At 40.7% G+C, this 21,519-nt stretch overlaps 1 protein-coding gene across 1 annotated transcript in view; it reads left to right on the forward strand.

The window, feature by feature from the left end:
* The first annotated feature begins 6,830 nt into the window (after window positions 1–6,830).
* The window catches only part of Wars2 (tryptophanyl tRNA synthetase 2, mitochondrial), a 69,892-nt gene continuing 55,203 nt past the window's right edge, over window positions 6,831–21,519 (forward strand). Inside the window, exon 1 of the mRNA XM_021196586.2 lies at window positions 6,831–6,920. Within this exon, the coding sequence (XP_021052245.1) occupies window positions 6,831–6,920 (90 nt within the window). The remainder of the gene's footprint in view (window positions 6,921–21,519) is intronic.

Genomic DNA, 21,519 nt, shown 5'->3' on the forward strand with positions numbered 1-21,519 from the left:
CAGACTGAGCAATCAGTCAAACAAACGTCAGCAAAACAGTTGAGAACTTAAGGGAACTTCTCCCTGGAGGAGCTAGACAGGAAAGTAAGCCCAGGAAATTCCACCAACCCTTTGGTGTTTGGGAAAAACATCACTCCATGTTCACAATGGCTGAGAAGTCTCCAGTCTGCTTTCTCCTATCTATAAACTGTCCATGGTGGGATGGGGTTGGAGTCTAGGACGGTTTCACAAATCTGGACTAGACTTGAAAAGTCCTCTTTAGGCATCCCTAGCATTGCCCATGAGCATAGAGTCCGTAGATAAGTGCTGGATGCAAATTCTGACTATAATACCTTTTTTTGTTTGTTTGTTTTTGTTTTTGTTTTTGTTTTTCGAGACAGGGTTTCTCTGTGTAGTCCTGGCTGTCCTGGAACTCACTTTGTAGACCAGGCTGACCTCAAACTCAGGAATCCGCCTGCCTCTGCCTCCCGAGTGCTGGGATTAAAGGTGTGCACCACCACATCCGGCTTATAATACCTATTTTTAAAAATTTCTAGATAGCTCCATTTTAGGATATCAGAAACCAGTTGCCTAGACCAACATGTCATAATGTGTATCCTCCAACAAGCCAAATTTTCCCACTTATTTTACATGTGAAAGTTAAAGTTAAGTTAAAGTTAGCCATGTGAAGTTTAACTGACTCCTGGAGATCCTGGCCAGAGTGCTGATTTTCTCAAGTGCCATACTATTCTGCTTACTAAAGGGAAAAGGTGAAAAAGAAACATAGCTGGTTATAATTGTCAGTGGTTTGGGGGAAGTCTGATGGATTCTATCTCACTGAAAGGGATTTGACAGCATCAGAATGAGGTTGATACACTATTTTTAGAGAGATCGAAATCTCTTGGTTTTAACTCCAGGGAAAGTGAAGATATAAACAATTTGCGTGAGTATCAGTAGTCACAGAGTAGACTCTAGATCAGTGGTCCTCAACCTGTGGGGGTGGAATGACCCCTTCCCAGAGGTTGCCTAAGACAATTAGAGAAGAATTCTTAGCAGGTGTCGGCTACTATTCTTGGCTTCCAGGAAACATTTTCATATGAACCTTGCTGAAGTTTGCTGTGTAGAAACTCAATTTGGAAGTAGAAAGCCTAGTTATGAGGTCACTGAGAACCAAGGAGGGATTAAAAATAGAACATGTGCAGAGAACGTACAGATCTTGTCTTCACTGTCATGCCATCTTGGAAAAAAAAATACAGCATTCAAAATAAAATGCTTTTTCAAAAGTTTAATTTTGCTAATTTTAAAGTTCCATTTCTTCCATGGAGAATGTGTCTTAAGACAAAAGATGAACAGGGCAGGTTGGAAATGCTAAGACAGTCTCTTGCAATTCCCTCTGAGGGTTTTTCTTTTTTCTTTCTTTCTTCTTCTTCTTCTTCTTCTTCTTCTTTTTTTTTTTTTTCTGAGACAGTGTTTCTCTGTNTNGCCNTGGCTGCCCTTGAACTCACTCTGTAGTCCAGGCTGGCCTCAGACTTATAGAGATCCACTTGCCTCTGCCTCTCAAGTGCTGGAATTAAAGGTATATGCCACCACCACCCCACTGAGGTCCACATTTAAGGATCTGCATTCTCTGCCTCCTTTCAAGCCATTCTCTCAATTTAAAACTGCAGCTTCAGAACGATCTGGAGAGAATAGTAAAATTAACAGACACCTTTAGGCCTACATTCCTCCTATGTCATTAGTTCTCATCCGGCTGCTACACACTAAAGACCACCAGAGTCTGTATTCTGAACATGACTGCCTCCAAATTGCTTACTGGACATGCTCCATTTCTTTCCACCCTCCCCACTCTGCCTGTTAGCCCCAGTGAAAACATTGTGGAGTGGAAATGAAGAAGTCTTTAAGGTTTTTTGCTATTCAAATCCTTTTTTTTCTCTCCCTTGATCTTACTGGATTACAGTCTGGAAGAGACAGTGATGTATCCCTTACCAGTGCAAAATGGCCTCGAAGTTCAAGATGAGTCCTTTGTAAGATAATAAACACATAAATATGATAAGGTGATCATAATGAGATAATTTTCAACCCCCATCTCCCTCCCTTCCTCCACACCACCACAAAAAAAAAAAAAACAAAAACAAAAAAAACAAAAACAAAAACAAAACAAAAAACTAGACAGTGTCTTCTAATACGAGGGAACAGCATCACCTTTCTAAAAATCAGATACTCACTGTTCTGACCATAAGCCTCATGCAGGATGTGGCTTCATGTAAAACCTTTCCTCACTTGAAACAGATCTAACTTCAGTTTTCTTAGCAGGGCACTAGTATGGAAATGAAATTGAGGTGTGTGTGTGTGTGTGTGTGTGTGTGTGTGTGTACACGCGTGCACTCACACGCACATGCAAGTGTATATATTCTTGCTCCTGTTTGTAGAATGGTTTGTGACAAGTACTATCTATGGACCAGTTTCATACTCTAAGAAATGAGTCATAGAACTAAGGTGAAGCCAAAGCTGAAAAAGAAGTCACCAGCTTCGCACCAGCTTTCATATGCGTGGTAGTTATCTCATGCAGGGGTAGGATCCCACCAATCACTTTGACTTTTGTTTATATAATCGATCCAGGGTAAGATGTCATGGTCAGAGAGCTGTTGCTGTACTCCCATAATTATCCCTTTTCTTTCTGTTATGGAATCTCCTCCTTCATATTGAAAGAAAGCACACTCGATATGCACGAAGGGTTGGGATGAGTGGCTTGTGCTTAAAGTAAGTTTTGAATACAATTGCCATCTAATTTTTACAGTCTGTAGAATTCTTCTCTAAGTGGATAAATGTGTAGGCTGACTCTCCATTACCTTGATCAGCACCTAATGCTAACCTGACACTTAGAATTAAATTAAAGAAACAGAACTGGATACTTTGAGACTTGGGGGCTGATTATACTAGAGCTAAGAATGGGTTTAAACTCTTCCCTTATCCCATTTAAATCTAACTAGGTATGAACTCTCCATTACTGGGGAGTAGAGGTGCGTCTGCTGAGGTGGGGTTCCCTTGATGTTCTCGGACAAGGAAACCCAATCCTCCCTTCTGACACACATGGTTGCAATAGAAGCAGCTCCCCAACTGCCTGTCTGGTTTTAATCTGTTGTTTCTTGCAATAGAGGATTTTCTGGGAATGTTAGGAAGGGAGCAAAATTACCAGAACTTACTATAAAATAAAAGTGTTGATGAGAAATCAAATTTTAAACAAGGGTTCAAACTCCTAAGCATGAACACACGTAGACTCACATGGTATGTGCTACAAGTTTAAAAATACAAAAGTTTAATATTTCAAGGATATCTGAGGATTGCTCTAGTAATTAATTTCTTACTCAAAGAATCCCAGAAGTAAAATGTTGTCATTAAACACAGTATGTCACTTAAACAACTCAGAGAAATTTTCTATATGATCAAGTTTAGCATTGGAGTCTTTTTAAAGTATTGACTCTTTTATATGGAAACACGTTTAAAGTAAATTATACAACTTTTTAAAGATTCACTGTCATTATTAATAAAGATATTTGTTAAACTAAGCAGTCCCTGCATACTGCTCCTTTTAGAAGGTGGTTTAGAAGGTGACAGCTTTTTGGTCATTCTTGATCCAATACTAAAACGCTGTTATAAAAACAAAGTACAAAACTAAATAGAACTGGCTCTAGTGGGTCTTGTGCCCTTTTACTTTCGGTTGTTGCTTCTGACTGTTAAAAGTATCCCTATCTTTTTAAGACCCTAAGTCATATAACTTGGTAAAATAAAATTTAGATTTAAAACATATAACTGCTCTGTGCAAGATTCTTTCCTAAGTAACTGGAGAAATGTTAAGATTCATGATGTTGGGGGCTGGAGAGATGGCTCAGCAGTTAAGAGCCCTGACTGCTCTTCTGAAGGTCCTAAGTTCAAATCCCTGCAACCACATGGTGGCTCACAACCATCCACAATAAGATCTGATGCCCTCTTCTGTGGTGTCTGAAGACAGCTACAGCGTACTTACATATAGCAAATAAAAAATCTAAAAAAAAAAAAAAAGATTCATGACATTTCATAGTATAATAAATATTGTATAGTCTTTGTCCGTGCAACAACTTAGCCGAGTGACACCTTGAGTTACAAAGTTACCACTATGGTGCAGAAAAAAATTAAACTGTAACAACATCTTACAGTCTACAAATAATAACCTCAAAGTATTGTAAGTGCATTGATGACGCATTAACAAAATATAAATCTTTTACCAAGACTGAATCCAGATTTTTCTGTTGACTCATTTTTGTAATCTGTCTGTTGTATAAGTTTGAATCTGTGCCCATCTGAATGATGTCATGTGATTCTATCCCTGAGTCTGTGTGTCCCTAGCAAAGGGCTTTTGCTCTGTGTTTATTGAAACAGAAAAGCATCTCATGGGGAAGGAATGGATACTTTAACAGAATCTTTAACAAAATTTTACAAAGGATGAAACTTTACTGATTCCAACTGACCCAGCTAGAAACAAAATCCATCAAACAATAGCTACATGCTGCTTCCAGCATTTGTGGTGGATTTGTTGTGAGGTTGCTTTCAACTGATTTGTTGCTTTAAACAAATGACTACCATATAACATACAGAGACATATATGCTTTGCTCTGTAGGTCAGAGGCATGGAAGGGTATTTATCTTAAGATTATAGCAAAGCATTAGCTCCACTTATAAAGGTTGATTGCCTGGGAAATACAAGGTAAATAAGGTTCGTTATTACATTGTTCTCTTTTTTATTTTTTGGAATTATATCATTTCCTCTGTCCCTTGTTTTCTTAAAGGCAGATTAAACAGGCTGAGTACACAGAAGCATAGCAATCTTTATTGACTTCAAGGTGTATTATTAACTTATCTGTGAGGTCCAGCAAAAGTATGTAAGGGATATTTTCATAATAATATAAGAGATGTTTTCCTAATAATGAGTCACAACAGCAAATGATTTATTCAAACATTATGATATTGAAGTAGAATATTGATAAAGTGTCTTTACTGGGAATGTGTCCTGGAGATATCCTCCCATTAAAATGTTACCAGTCCTAGATAGGCGCCTGGGCAGAAGACTCTGAAAAAGCACTGGCACCACTGGCTTGCTGCCAGGGTTTTTTATTCTGCAATCTGGATGGCTAAGAACATTAGAAGTCTAATATTAATTCTAATTAATTATATAGCTATGCAAATAGTAATACTTTGCTTTCTATCTGAAGACTAGACAGGTAAGGCATTTATAAAACTCCATGTTACAGTAACCATTGTCTTTCTCTTCTCTTGACTGGCTTTGTCCTGGGCTTCTGCTACACCATGTGCCTTGGGTTTTCTATTAATTCCTGGCCATTTTATTTCCATTACTCGACCACTTTTTATTCTAAATTCAATCTAGTTTATTCAGTTTTTGGAGTCTATTACCATGTTTCATAGCTCAAGCGTCCCTTTGGCTCTATACTCAGGTATGTAGTCAAAGTGCATTGCACCTGGAAATATATGTGCCTCAAATTTTAACAACAAAATCATATTGCTGAGGGGGGAACCATGGCTTCTTCAGCTTCCTCCACCTCATACCTGTAACTCCTTCCCTGCTCACTTCCAGTTACTCTGGGACAATCGCATGCTTCTAAGATTTTATTGTATGACTTGAGTTTTATCTTACTTTAGATTTCAACTCCTCAGGAGTACAGGCATCTTAAATACAGCTTACCTCCTATGGCTCCTTGATAATTTCCAGTATATGTTTCTCAGACTAATATAACCAATTAAATGGGATTGTGCCACATCTGCTCGTTATACTTTTTACTGATTTTTTTAATCTGAGAGTTTTCAGTTCACTGAGAGAAGTCAACCATCTTTACACAAAACATCTTCCGTCAGGCATCATTGGTGTCATTACGTTGTTACTGAACCTCCATGGAGCACTGCAGCTCTAAGCATTATCCACTCTGAACTTGGTACTTGCTTCTACATCACCTCGTCAGTATGCATAATTCATTATGTGTACCCATTAGACCCCACACTTCTGGAAGGCAAGGTACACACATATCTATCAGTGTTTCACTCAGAGCACTAGGGTAAAGTTGCAGACCCGATGACCACCATGTAGGTCTCAAAAAGCCATTTATGGTCCTCTAAGAGAAGCAGGCTTCATTTTTAAGAGACACGAATGGAAAGCTGCATCTGGAAGCTTGATTAAAAAAAAAAAAAAACAAAAAAACAAAAAAAAAAACAAAAAAAAAAACAACCTACATGACTTTTTCCTGTAAGAAATAAGTCAATGGAGGGAAAATAAAATAAACCCAGTTCAACCTCAAAACCGTGAGAGCTGACTTTTATTGGTTTAAGGTTCAGCATCAATGAACACAGGATAGCAAGTCGTGTAGTTTTGTATTAGAGAGCAGGTGGTGAGACATGGCTTCGTCAGTCATTAACTGCTTTTTTTAGGAACTGCAGGGTGGGAAATTGCCTATTTTTTCCACCTTTGGTCTCCAAGGAAATCCGTGGGTGGCAGGATTCCAGGAGCCCTGGGTCTGTTTTTAGCCTTAGTTTAGGATGGGTAATTTCCTTTACTTCCACGTCTAAAGAGCAACAACTTATTCCTTGAGTCTCCCTCAAGGAAGCTGGCACAAAGGAGAAGGTGGTCGGGAAAACACTAAAGCCTATAGTCACCTCATTCCAAGGCTCACCAGCGCTGCGAACTTAGGAAACATCCCTACTGAGCTACTTTGGCCAGAGGCAGCTCCGAGGACGGACGCATGCGTAGTAAGCACAACTCCGCTCGCCCGCAGACGTCATTGCGGGCCGGCGGCCCCGCCCTTTTCAAGATGGCGCTGTTCTCTGTGCGGAAGGCGCGCGAGTGCTGGCGCTTCATCCGGGCACTTCACAAAGGACCCGCAGCTACGCCGGCTCCCCAGGTAACCCGAGCCGGTCTTCTGCTTTAGGCCTCCGATCCTGCGAGCGCCTTCCCGCTCCCCTTCCCTTCCGCCACTTATTTCTCCCTTCCTGCTTCCTGTAAAGAGCCCTCCACACTTTCTCTCCGAGGTCCACTAGCCTGTGACTGTCCCCAACTCAGACCGCAGCGACGTTGCACACACACGTGACCGCTGGAGGTGCTGCTGCTGGAAAGCTCACGCCGCCGGGCCGCGTGGCCAGTGTTGCCCGGCAACGCAGGAAGCCATCTGCTGAAAGAGCATGACATTATCGGAAACTTAGTTGCTCTGCGATCGTTCTCTTGCGCACCGTTCTGTTACGTTTTTAGCCTCCTTCCCCTAACAACTACCCCGGTGCAGCGGAGAAATCAGAAAAGTTTTCTTAGAATTGGGTTGTTTAGGTTAGTGCAGTAGTGGACCGCGAGCAAGAATCGGTGCTCAGTGATCCTTAGGCGCCTGCATCTACCAAGTCCTGTAACCAACAGCAACAAGCTGCCTGGGTACTTCATAATGTTGCTTGCCTGGCAGCACTGCGGTTACCACGACTGTGCTGATGAGCATGATATATTATGTCGAGCCCCGCCACATTTGCATTTTATCCTCAAAGCCAAAAGGTGAACTTGCTTTCACTCGTTCAGACAAGCACAAAACATCTCAGAATATGTCAGTTTGACAAAGATGATCTCGGAAGTAATGTCTGAGAGCAGGAAGGAAATGTGAACTTCTGTGATGAAGTGATTTTTGACACATTGCATAGTCATAGCCATTGATGCACAGATATGACATGAGGATGTCATGTTGTAACTGATGTATTATTGGAAAGCTTGCTGGCCTGGTCCTAAAAGTTCCTGGCTTTTTCTGACATTTGCTAGCTGTGTTACAGAACCAGTTGTAATCCTCTGGGCAAATGGAATAGAGGGAAAATTGGAGTGATTGGCATGTTAATATACTTCCAAGACTGGAGAGCTTATGGGTTCATGACTATGAAGGTAAAACGTAGCAAGAGCGGATGAAACTAGCATGTAATATTATATTTTGAATCATTCTACAAGTTACTCATTCTCTGAACTTATGTTTTCTTCATTAATGTAAACCTCACAAGATTCTTTACGAATAAAGAACACACTACTAGAAACTCAGCAAACAACTATGGAAATGCTACTTTACATTTTAAGAAACGGTGTTAGTTAAGAATTGATTCCAGCTTTAATCATCAAATGTTGCTTTCCTTGAGGTTTGGGAATTTCATTTGGAGTCTGATAGGCATATCAATGTGTATGCAACCAAGAATATCTAGGACAGATTACTGTTTTTAAACCCTTGGTTTTGCTTTAAATAAAAAGAATTAAATGTTAAAGTTAGTTTCTGCAGAGTCATAATGCATATCAGTTAAAAATGATGGCATGAAAGATTAAGGCAAGCCCAGTCTGATGGCAGAGGCCTGGCATCCCAGCTGTTCTGGTGCCAGAAGCTGACGGGAGAGGATCACAAGTTTAAAACCAGTCTGGGTGATTAAGTGAAAGTCTTTGTCTCAAAATAAAAAGTAAGAGGATAGCTAAGTGGCAGGGTACATGCTCAGCACACATGATGATGCAGGTGCCCAAGCACTGATGAAGTTCTCCTGAAAGACTGGTGGAAAAGATTAAACGCTGTGTTCAGAATATGATGGCAGCAGTGTTTGTACATAAGTGTTTACTCATAGGAAGAAAGACTGGAAGGAAAACAACCATTTTTGATGGGCTTTGTTCATCCTAAATAGTGGATTAAAAGTGATTTAAGTGTGCTTTGAGCCTTTGTTTTGTGTGTTTCAAATTGCAGATATATCTCTTTTATAACCAGGAAAATTTGAAAGCATAAATCTTCCTACAAACCTATAGTCACTGATGCTGTTTGGGCATTTTTAAGTTTCTGAAAGAGATACCTGTCCTCTATGGCCATTATTAAAGTGGCCTTAGAAAAGGACTCCTAAAAATTTATGGCCACTCTTCCTGTGTGTGTCTTCTTTTTCTATTGAAAAGCGTCCTTTGAAGTCAAAGGGATTTTGTGAGCAGATGCAGAAATATGTGAAGAAAGAATTGGATTCTCAAACCAGATGCACTGGACATTTTTATGACATCTCATAACCTTTGTAGAAAACAAAACATTATTTTGTAAAAGCATATTATAATAGAAAGACATGCGTATTTATCATATAGGTGGTTTTATGAAACCAAGGGATGGTTAGGTTACTTGGTTATTGGTTTATGCTGTGCACTTGCCCCCTGAGGTGGGAGCAGACACATATGAGCTACGGTGTGTTTTTGTTGGAAACTGAATGTATTGTGAACCTTAAGTTGTTTTAACACTTTTCAAAAAAAAATTTTTTTTAACAGCGTCTTGGTTAAGAAGTGTGGCCTTGGTAAGAAGTGAAATGTATTTACTCCTCAAGGCTACATGTAAACTCAAATTCAAAATGGCGAGAAAAGGCCTAGAGGTGTGACTAGTGCTGGCCTGCTATGGGAGAGGTCCTGGGTTTACTCTTTAGTATGTTAGAGAGGGGTATAGAGGAAGAAGATGAATGCAAGCACACCCCACCCTATTGACTGCGGATGACTACAGTCTGCGCAGCGATGGTTTATTCTGTCAGGTGTTGCTTGACAGAAGACTGTTGAAAGCTGATGAGAGGGGCGCAATCACGAAGTCGGAGAAATGGAAAGCCGACGTGATGTTTGAAGGCTGATGGTTTTAGGTACATTTAAGCCTGTCGTCATTGACTAAACACAGCATCTGTCCTCCTGTAAGCACTCATTCATGGCTGTATTTGGGAAACAATGACATGTTCTTGGTTAGAAGATTTCCCAAGACTATTTATAATCCTTCAGCTCACACATAGAAAGTCCTCATTTCATTTTTAGCCCTCTGCAACCTAGATTTGGCCAACACTGCCCTATTCTTTCTCCTGCTGATGGTCAAAACAGAGCCATTAGATCAGCGATTCTCAACCTGTGGATCATGACCCCTGTGGGACTCAAGCAATTCTTTCATAGGGGCCGCCTAAGACCATCTTCATATCATATATTTACATTATGATTTATAATCGTAGCAAAATTACACTTAGGAAGTAACAATGAACATAATTTTTTGCTTGTGAGTCACCACGACATGAGGGGTATTAAGGGTCACCACAGTAGGAAGGCTGAGGACCACTGCATTCGATGGAGGAAATGTGTTTCAAAAGGAAGAAAGAACCACTGTCTTAAATTTCTGATTGCATGGTAAAACTTTTAAAATAAGGTAAGATCTCCAGAGTGTCAGGATTAGTTCAAGAAACCCCTGTCTAGCCTGCACTATGCTTTGTCCTACGCTCACAGTTACTACAACTTAAACTTACCATCCGTGCAGTGCTGTCGCCTTAGATCTAAGCCAAATTCTGGTTTTGCCGGGTTTTGCAGCAGTCATACCCTTTCATCCTGAATCGAATGCAGGATCCCATGATTCCTTGCTGTGCGTTCTCCAACATGGCTTACTCTACTGAGATGGTTTTCACCATTGAAAGTACTACCTTTGTCACTATTTAAGGGAACTGGTCAGACGTTCAGATGTTTTCTGGGATAGCTCAAGGTGACCTCTCCTAGGGACTTCTCAGCATGAGGTCAGAGATATGGGTTTCAGCAAGAATACACAGAAGACTGAGATAGGTTTTAGCACTTTAAGAACTAGAAAATAAGATTTGTTTAAGTATTTTCCTAGTTAATTAGTGGTGGAATTGGCATGGGAAAGTTGATTGTGGGCGTTTCCCTCCGCATTTTATGATTATTGCTGTTTAGGTTTCTGTGATTATAATGCCATGAAATTGGGGCGTTTCTGGTGACTTTTTACTCAGTTCTTTTTCCAGTTCTCTGTGAGGTCTGTCCACCTGCCCCATCCTCATAGAAAGCTTAGGCGCTGCCACAGCCAGCTCAGAATCTTACTAGTTGACAACTGTGCCAGTTTGGTCAGGCTGTTTCAGCTGTGTCCTTGAGTTGAGTGGGTAGGGCGTGGGGCTCTGTGGAGCCTCCCTATGGCTTTTTTCCATCTTAAGAAGTAAACAGATTTGTTGAAAATGCCCGTTAGGTTAGTTGCTTATGTAGCCTGAATTAGTATAAATACAAATATCTCAGGTCTTTGAAAAATATCTCTGGAATAGGTAATAAAAAACCACTGAAGGTTTCTGCTGGAAACAGAGAACCATGAATAATTCTTAGGGCAGCCACAGTCAGAAAGGGCTGGTAAGAGAGATGCTACCCTCTAGATTCCTTCTCAGTGTGTCATTTTCATACCTGCACGTGCAGAACTGTCTACAGGGAGGAGCTGGTGTGTGTTTGTGTGTGTGTGTGTGTCCCAGTACGCACATGTGCTCATGTATGCCTGTAGATTGATAGGTTTACACATTTGTATTGATATGTACATACATATATAGAGAGAGATATGTTAACATATATGTTCCTATATATATTTATATTGCTATGTATGTCTGTAGTTATATGTTTTAGAAGAGGAAATGGTATTTAGTCAGCCATGGCAAGCCTTATCTTACTCTTTCCAAATATTTCATAGCTGTAATTCTATCCATTTTATGAAAGAAGACAGTAAATCCAGGAAGACTTGAGTTTCCCGAGCCACAGAACCAGCAGAGTACAGTACCGGGATGCCAACCCAGAGCGGCTTCTGCTCTTCTCACTTGCTCAGGAGTTACCTCTTATCACTGACGTAGTTTGGGGAGTAGAGGACCATCCATAGCCCTTCTTGCTGAATCCTCCTTCACCTTCTCCCCAGCCACACAGGCAACCCAGGCCTCTGAAACACAATATTGAATTTAAGATATAGTTTGAAAACTGCTAATGCCTCCTTTAATATAAAGGAGAGTTTGTTGATCAGCAGCACATTTGATACATAGATTGTGCTGTTGTTGTTGTTGTCGTTGTAGTTAACTGTTCTGAAATGGAGTGCTTTATAAGGGGACTATAGAATATAGTCTAGCTCCCTGACTAGAGGGCGTCATCAAGTGCTGTTCTCCTTCCCTGGCTCTTCCCCATCATCTCTGGTCTTTCTTTCCCATCTCCTTACTTCCTCAGAGCTTACTCTCCATGGTATGCTAGTGGCCATGCAAAAGGCAATGCCACGGTTTCCCCTTGGGTCTCTACCTAGCCTAACCTCTAGCCATCTCATAAAGAACACATTTTCTGGGTGTGCGCTGACGTCGGTGTGCTCTAGCATTTGAGAGCTCCTCTCGTAAACATGCAGTGCAAGCCCAAGATACGTCCTCCTAGATACTTCTGTAGGACAATTTACTCATGCCGCATTGAAGCTGCCATGCCCTAGTGTAACAGACTAGGTGCAGAGATGATTTATAGGCAGAGATGATATACCGACTCCAGCTTGAGTTAATCTAACTCGTCTGGGCATTTGCAGATTTCTCTCCCTGTCATTTCTTAGCAAGACTAGTCTTTTACTGCCCTGTAGGAGTGTAGCAGGTTTTCCTAAGTTTCCTGTTTACCAACAGAGCAAGGTCATGTCTAGGTCATTGCACTGCCCCATCCTGGAGATCTGTTGGTCCTCTAAGCATTGACTGAAATTCATCTTTAGCTCTCTTTTCTCTTGACACAGCCATTGATTTTTTTTTTCTTGTTATTATTTTTTCTCTTGAACTGCCCCTCTATGACTAGTTGAGTTGATTTCTGATCGGCTAACAGACTGCCTTTTCACTGCTCCGCTGCCTCCTGAGATTAGAGTCAAGTCAAGTCAGTGTGATGCTTGACCATGAAGATTCTCACTGGTTCCACCATACGTATGCCAGGCCAGTGCCCAGCACTCGGTATGTGCATCCCTTCACTTTCCTGTCTCCACTTCTCTCTCACTGACTCATTGGTGAGCCGGCTGCTGGGACAGTGCAGTCCTGAGTGTCTCACTTGTTGGGATGCTAGCTGTACATCTTTAACAACTCTCACCTTGGATACATTTTCAGGTGGACTCTATTCTCTTATCTAGCGTAGCACTCTGTACTGTCCAAAATATTTCATATATTCTCATTTAATCTAGTACACAACATACAGAATTTCATTATTTGGTTGTCTAAAATTTCTACTCACTGGAAAACTTCCATTCTGCCTTCTCTTTTTTTTTAAACCAATTCAGCAATAATGATCAATCTAAGTAAATGTCAATATTCTTCAATACGTAATTCATTTTGGGGCCCCAGTCTGATAGGGCTAGTAATTTCAGTTATTGCTAAGGATAATGATAATGGAGGGGGGGTGTAGTGCTAGCAAGCATTCATCAAATGCTTACCTTGTTCCCATGGGCAGTTTTTAAAGGCACCAGATATGTATTAGCTCATGAAGTTCTCTCAACTCAACTAGGTCCACAAATAAGAATTCTGGGAGGGTTTAATAAGTCACTCAAGGTCGTGGGATTCACAAGTGTCAGAGCCAACTAGTGAGCCCAGTTATCCTGATTCCAAACCCTATATACATGAACTATAGAATAGCAGAAATAACTACAAGAAACCATATGTGTTTATTTGCTGATAACTGCTTTGAAAACTTCTAAGTATTCCATGGATGGTACTTTTGTTGTCACTACAACGTGAAGGACAGACACCCTGAGTCATCCTTTGCTGAATCAGCCTTTGCTGTTGCCGTTCTTGCTGTCTTGTTTGGCTGCATGAATTACAGAAATGGAACAAGGCTGTCTTGTAAATTTTTCTGAGTGTCTCCATTGGCCACTGCCACTAACATTACCTTAGATTAAAAAAAAAAAAAAAAATAAGGCTTTTAAAACATGAGTCCCAAGGTGCATGTAGGAAGTTATATTTATATATTGCCTGTAGCCGGAAGGTCGGCCTGGACAGAGCCCCGCAGGCAGAACAGAGGTGGAGAGTGCTAAATCTGAGGCTGACTGGGGGATCGTTGTCTGGCTTGTAGTTGTGATTTATGGTGGGAATACTTTCTTCAAGGAGTAGGAGTGGGTGGTGGCGAGGCATGACAGCCGAATGTAGTGCTGTTGGCCCTCTCTGCAGACGATAAGGAGTCTCACTTGTTAGTGGAGCTCTTAAAGAGGTCTATAATTCACTAATTATAGAGAATTGATTTGAGTGATTACCCATCAGTACATTCGCTGGGATGAAAATGTGGCTTTAAAATTAGCACTGTTGGGACTGTGTACAATGAATGGAGGGCTCTTTGTTAACTCTGCCTTGTATTATCTGTGAGTAGAGACTGCAGACATTCTATTCAAATTCATTCATCCTCAGGAGTCCTTTTGGGAAGCAGAAGGATGCAATGGAGAAGGGAAATAGAGATGTTTGTTTAAAACCTTGGTTTGGTCTTAACAGGTAGTTCCAGAAAATACTGCAAGATAGAAAAGGCCCCTTGGGCTAGGAACAAGTGTGTAGTAAAGAGGACGGTGTTACAAGGAAGTAGTAAGGGCCGGACTGTCATGGAACTGTATTCCTCTGCGTACAGGTTTGGGTTTGGGTTTTGGGTTTTTTTTGTTTGATTGGGTTTTTTTGTTTTGTTTTGTTTTGTTTTGTTTTTTGTTTTAAAAAGAAAAAAACAACTTTGGCTTTCAATATCTGCCAATTCTCTAGCCACCACATGCCACTAATTGGAGCGTGCAAGGTCTGTAACTCCATGAAGAAAGTTTATAAAAGGAAAACCTTCACCTGAATGTTACGTTGCTCTCAACGTTGGAAAGTTAAATGAACACATCCATCCTTCCTTGCGTTCTCCCAGGCTGTCTATTACAAGGAAGTGTGATAACGCAGAACCAGAGTGACCGTTTGCTCCCACAGTCATGTCTGTGTGATGCCACGTAACATATCAGAAGTCATCAAACTTGGCTTTCTCATTTGCGAAAATGATAATAATGTTTACATTGTAGGACTGTTATGTGGATTTGAGAATCTGCCACAGAGATAAAGTCCCCTGGCTAATGTTTAGTACGCAGGGGATCTTCCTCCTTTCATGAGGACTGTTCCTACTCTAATCAACCTTAATAGCATTTCCCCTTCTCCATGCAGTCCTTCCTTCCCCTGACACCCAACTACATCAATTTCCCAGAAGCAGAAGCAGAAGCAGACTGTCACTTTTCATAAACTCTGTGCTCCTCATGACATTTAAAATCTTCTACAGGCCATTGCTATTACAATTGATTCTTGAACCACAGTTGCATAAAATCCCCTTTTACTTAATAGTATATCTTTTTTTTTTTTTGAAAGGCCTTTCTTCTATCTATATCTGTCTGTATTCTGCTACTCTTTTTCATTTCATTTTACTTGATTTATGACAGGTCTTACTTTGTAGCTTTTGCTAGGTTCCAAGTTGCAGTCCTCCTGCCTTTGTCGCCCTGGGATCACAGACATGCATCGTGGTGCTTAGCTGCTTCACCCCTTTCCAAAACTGTGTACAACTTTTGAACGAACGTCAGAGAGTGGCTTAAACAAAACAGCAGCAAAAAAGAAAAAAAAAATGTATGAAAACATTCTAGAAAGTTTTGTTCTGAAGCTGGAGGTAATCACTTCCAGTTTCAAATTATATCTTCCATTTTGAAATTGGATGAGCCCTCATCCCTGTCTATAGAAATGAACATATGCCTCTTTACAGTCTGCCTTTGTTTAAAAACATTTGCTTGAGACAGATGGAAGATCATGCCTTTGTTCTATAGACTATTTTTGCACACTCCAGCAGGAAGCAGTTCAGTATGCATTGCTTCACAGGTGATCTGTAGTCTTCAGTTAATATGTAGAGCTCCCACGACATTATATTCCTAGAAAATGCGGATGAACCTTTCCTGTTGAGTCGTAGCTGTGATAAGTATATGTGTAATAAATGAGTCATTACTTAAATCCTTGGTGTTGTGATTCTTACGATAGAAAACCCCAACGATTATTTATTGAAAGAAGTCAGTGAAAAACATAATCAATGCAATGGCACATGAGAAAATTCATAGTATTGATATCAAGCATGTTGTTGAATAGGAACCATACATCTTAGTGTACTTTGTGCTTATTGATTACATCTGATGCAGGGAGTGAGCAGAGTTGTTATTTCCCAGTATATATAGGCATTTATGTTATTGGAAGTTACTGGCAGTTGTGCTTTGGTAATTGTCCAAGTAGGCTGTAGGTTTCTAACCCCTTGCTGTGGCTGAAATTAACTTTGCCAGCTCTAATCTTATTATTCACGGTACTGCTAATTACACTGGGGGTTTTTTTAATACCAAAGGTTGCTACTTCTGTATACTGGGAAGTGTTAAGATTCACAAATAAGAGGAAAAGCTTTTATTTAGAAAATAGATTTGCTTCAAGGAGCCGTCTAGTTCAGTAAACATGCTGTGTTATCTATACAATAGTTACTGTTATAATTCTGTTGTTATAAATAAGATTTGCTTTTTACCTTTCAGGAAGGAGATGAGAACTCATGTTCTCACAATCGTGGGTTGTTTTTTCTCACTCAGTTACCAATTTGAAGTCTCTCTTTTTAAAATTTTTTTTAAAGATTAATTTATTTATTATACGTAAGTACATTGTAGCTGTCTTCAGACACCCCAGAAAAGGGCATCAGATCTCATAATGGATGGTTGTGAGCCATCATGTGGTTGCTGGGATTTGAACTCACGACTTTTGGAAGAACAGTCGGTGCTCTTAACCACTGAGCCATCTCTCCAGCCCCTTTTTAAAAAAATTTTTAATTAGATATTTTCTTTACTTATATTTCAAATGTTATCCCCTTTCCTGGTTTCCTCTCTGAAAATCCACTATCCCCTTCCCCCTCCCCCTGCTCCCCAACCCACCCACTCCCACCTCCTGGCCCTGGCATTCCCCTATACTGGGGCATAGAACCTTTTGAAGTCTCTTTAAGGCAGCGTTTTGAACCATACCTAGCACTTTTTGCCCTGTTGGTGTGGTGTGCTCTGCATAGAAAGCAACCCTACCTCTCACTGCAAGTACATGATAGGCAGGGGCAACCAGGCTTAAAGCTTCTAATGCAATGTGCCCTTGCTTTTACTTGTACCATGTTAAGAGTGGATTAGCATAGTGCAAGATTTTATATGGTCAAGTACTACAAATAATTTATGTGTTCTTTCAAAGTGGTTCATGGCACATTGACATCTCCTCAGAGAAGCTCTATTGTTATGTTCTCATACTAATTTGTCATGTGTGTGTTTAATAAGCCTTAAATTAACCCATGGAGTCACAGAGTAATCATGGAATATCATGTTTCTTACAGAGAGTAGGATTGGTTGTGACATCTCCTGTGCCTTATACTATTTAGGCTGCTTCAGAAGTACCATAGATTGGGTAGTATAAACAACAGCCATATAATTTTTATACTTTTGGAGGCTGAGAAGTCCAAGACCAAGGTGCTAGTGTATTCTATTTCTGGTAAGGGGCTCCTTTATAGTTCATAGGGAGCTGCCATCTCACTGGGGGAGAGCATGAGGCCTCCGTAGGATCTCTCAGAAGGACAGCAATCTGTGAGAACTACCCTCTCCTGCCCTAGTCACCTCCCCTGCCATCAGGGAACTAAGATTCAACATAAAGTTTGGGGGTTCACAGGCATTGTCTAATTTAAGTGATTCCAGTGGCCAAACATCTTATAAAATCAAGACTGATTTTCACAAATCTTTGAAATGTGTTGGATGTTCCAGTGTTTCAGTGTTGACATGACATGTACCAGCTGTTTTTCACATTCAAAAATGGAGCAGAAATTCTTTAGCTGATCATGTGTCCTTAATTTTGATTGGGAATATATTAACATATTTATGACTTAAATAGAGACACAGCTTGTTCTCTGATTTTTTTTCCTAACTAGTAGGCCTTTTGATCAGGTTTCAGTGATATTTTTCATTTAGAAAGTTACAAGTTCACTTTAGATCACATGAATACAGGATACAGGATTAGCCATTGGTTCACATGCTAGACAGAAGGGGAGCACGGGAAGTGGCTGGCTCTTCAAAAATTACGAGGCTATGATCACTAGTGAAGTTACTGTCATTTGAACAGCACTACAGGAAGATGATTAAGAATGTCATATGGGGATAGAAAGATGACTTAGTATATAATGTACTTGCAGTAGGAACTAAGTCAAATCCCAAACACCCATGTAAAAAAGTAGATGTGATTGTGTATCTTTAATTCCAGAACTGGAAGGCATACAGGAAGATCCCAGGGGCTTACTGGCCAGCCAATCAGTGAGACCCTTTCTTAGACAATAAGGCAGAGAGCCATGGAGAATGACACCTGATGCTAGTCTGACCTCCACAGCCAGGTTCAGGTGTTCACACTCACATATATACACCTGTGTACACGCATATACTTATCACACTTGGGAAAGAAAAGAAGGAAGCAGGGTGTTGTGGGTTGGCCTGGTGCTGTTTGTATTCTGATGTTAATTCTGCTTCCTCAATAGGGGCTGCCCTGATGAGGAGTGGCTCACATACTCAGGTGATCTCATGGGATCCTGTTCCCCATTTTAACTGGTCAAGTAAAGGCTAGAGCCTATGATTTGGCAGTGGAAGGGGAAGGTGGGGCTGGAGGTTTTAGAGAGTGGGGGAGGAGAGGGAGAAAGAAGAATAAGAATGGAGGAAAAGGAAGGGGGAGGAAGATGGAGGAGAACCACATGGCCCAGAGAAGCTGCAAGGAACAAGGCGTCTCATAGCTGGGGAATAGAGTAGTGTGGTGGTTAATCTGTCCAATCTAGGCACGCAGCTTATAAATCTTGTAACTGAGTTGTGTGGTTTTTGCGTGGGCTTATTGGGATTGGATATTTACTGCTGCAGGCAGGGAGGGAGGGAAGGAGAGAGGGAGAGAAAAAGGAGAGAGAGAGGGAGGAGCATAGACATATGAAGTGAAAAAACATTTTTTAAAACTCAGAGTGAGGTAAAGTTGAAAACTGTAAAAAGAAACTAGGTAGGAGAAGAACCATTGTCAATTTAGGAGCTCCTAGGGGGTTAGAACCTCAAGAATCATTGTAGGGTCAATTTAAGGGCTCCCAGGGGTTAGAGCCTCAAGAATCAACTTAAGGGTGAGGCATTGATACAGAAAAATAAAGACTGAAATTATTAAATGCTATAATTGATTTATACCCAGGGATGATAGCATTAATAACTGTAGAATGGTTTTTGAGGCTGAAAATTTATCTCAGTGAGACAAGAGATGAGAAAGTGAGGATTACCCTTTAAACAGCCTGCTTTAGCACAAATTGCCTTGGAGGATAAAGGGAGCTGTAAACATTGCCACCCTCAGCCAACTTTGCGGGTAGTCTTTAGGATCAAGGAAGCCTGATTGTGATATAAAAGCAAGTATGAAGATGGAGGGGTTGGAGATAAAGAATGAATAAACACTCTCCAGAGTAACTGTGAAGAGTCGCAGAGGAGAAAATGCCATCTCTGGGAGAAGGGTAGAGATGTGTGGGTCTAGATGAGTTTTCTGGAAAGGGTGTGAGCCACGAAGGATCTCCCAACCTATTGTGCATTAGCTCTTACAAGGGTCTTGATTTGGAAATGGTGTAGGTTAATGGGTTAAAGTATGGGCAGTGAAGTCACATGCTGTTCTAATCCAAGTCCTTCCATTTGATAATTAGATAATGGAAGTTGAGGTTGAGGGGCAGGTACTGGAATCTGTAGCTCACTGATGTCTTCCTTTGCAAGATAAGCAAGGTCAGAGCTAACTGCAAGAACTCTACAGCTAGGCTGCCAGTGTTTGGACCTAGTCTGTTTCACTGCTTTTCTTAAAATCTGTAAAGTGAAGACAATAATATCTACTTCTACCTGTGATGGTTGCTGTGAGGATCACCTGAATTAGTGTTTATAGAGTCTAGAACAGCACCAGGTACATTGTATAGCATATGTTTTCAAAAATATTTGGTAAGCAGTGTTGAGAAGAGCTGAAATTAAGCTAGAAGCTGGTTTTATATATAGATTCTACAGAATTTTGACATTTATATTGTTGCCAAAACTACTTAGCATTGAAGTATCTGATGAACTTATTAGTCTTAATCCAAACTGGAGTCTCTCTTGGCTGTTGGGACATGGTAGCAATGGGACCTGAGACTGTTCCTGGGTGCACCACCCAAGAGGAAGAGGGATGATGGTAAGACCTCTGGTACAGCATGGACTAAACAGTTAGATGAAATTAGACAAATGTATTAAAAGCTAGTGTGCTGGATGGTTGAAATGCTTGGTACTCGACCTCCCTTGGATAGCAGAGTTTGACAAGAACCAGATTCCCAAACCTGTAGTAAATTTAAGAGCATATCCAAGAAGTGGGAGATAGCAATAAAGGCTGTGTAAGTGAAAACACCAATGCTTTATGAAGACTGGCATGGCTTTCTGTTGTGCTGCCCTTTTAAGTTGAGGACTAAGAGAGGAGTAGCCTGTGACTGGAGAGATGGCTGAGGGTTAAGCGCTTGCTATTCTTAGGGAGGATCAAGGTTCAGTTCTCAGCACCCACATGGTAGCTCCCAACCATCTGTAACTAATTCTAGGGGAACCAATGTCCTTTTCTGAGCTCCACAAGCACCGTGCATGCACATGGTATATATGCATACATGAATAACACTCTGTGATGGTTTGTATATACTTGGTCCAGGGAGTGGCACTATTAGGAGGTGTGGGCTTGAGTAGGTATGTCACTGTGGGCTTGGGCCTTAATACCCTCATCCTAGTTGCCTGGAAGCCAGTCTTCTCCTGTCTGCCTTTGGATGAAGATATAGAACTTTCAGCTCCTCCAGTCCTACATCTGCCTGATATTGCCATGTTCCTGCCTTAATGATAATGGACTGAACCTCTAAACCTGTAAGCCAGCTCCAATTAAATGTTATCCTTATAAGAGTTGCCTTGGTCATGGTATCTGTTCACAGCAATAAAACCCATATTAAGACACACACACGTAAAAAAAAATATGACTCTTTAAAAGACTTTCCTTACTGAGATGGAGTTGGGAAGCCATGAGAAGGCTTGAGTAACCTGGTAATGTCTGACATAACTACTAAAGCCTCCACTGTGGGTGCTTTGATAGAATTTAATGCAGAAAAGCAAGAATACACTCAGGGAGATCAGTTCTACAACTGTGAGATTCAAGTAAACAGTAACAGTGCCTTGAGTTGAGCAGGGTAGTAAAGGTGGAGTCACTGGGTCCTAGATAGTTTAAATTGAAGTGAAATTAGCGAGATTTCCTGGCTAATTGGGAATAGAATGAAAGAATGATAGGAAAGGGCCGTAGCAAGGACAACCAACCAAACAGAAGGAATTCACACTGAGATGGTAAAGACTGTGTATGATAGGAACGCAATGTGGAGAGAATATCAGAGCTGAGATGATAAAGACTGTATATGATAGGAACGCAATGTGGAGAGAATATCAGAGCTAAGATGGTAAAGACTGTGTATGATAGCAACACAATATGAAGAGAATATCAGAGCTGAGATGGTAAAGACTGTATATGATAGGAACGAAATATGGAGAGAATATCAGAGCTGAGATGGTAAAGACTGTATATGATAGGAACGAAATATGGAAAGAATATCAGAGCTGAGATGGTAAAGACTGTATATGATAGGAACGC

Source organism: Mus pahari, chromosome 4, assembly GCF_900095145.1.
Source record: "Mus pahari chromosome 4, PAHARI_EIJ_v1.1, whole genome shotgun sequence".
NCBI classification, from domain to species: Eukaryota; Metazoa; Chordata; class Mammalia; order Rodentia; family Muridae; genus Mus; species Mus pahari.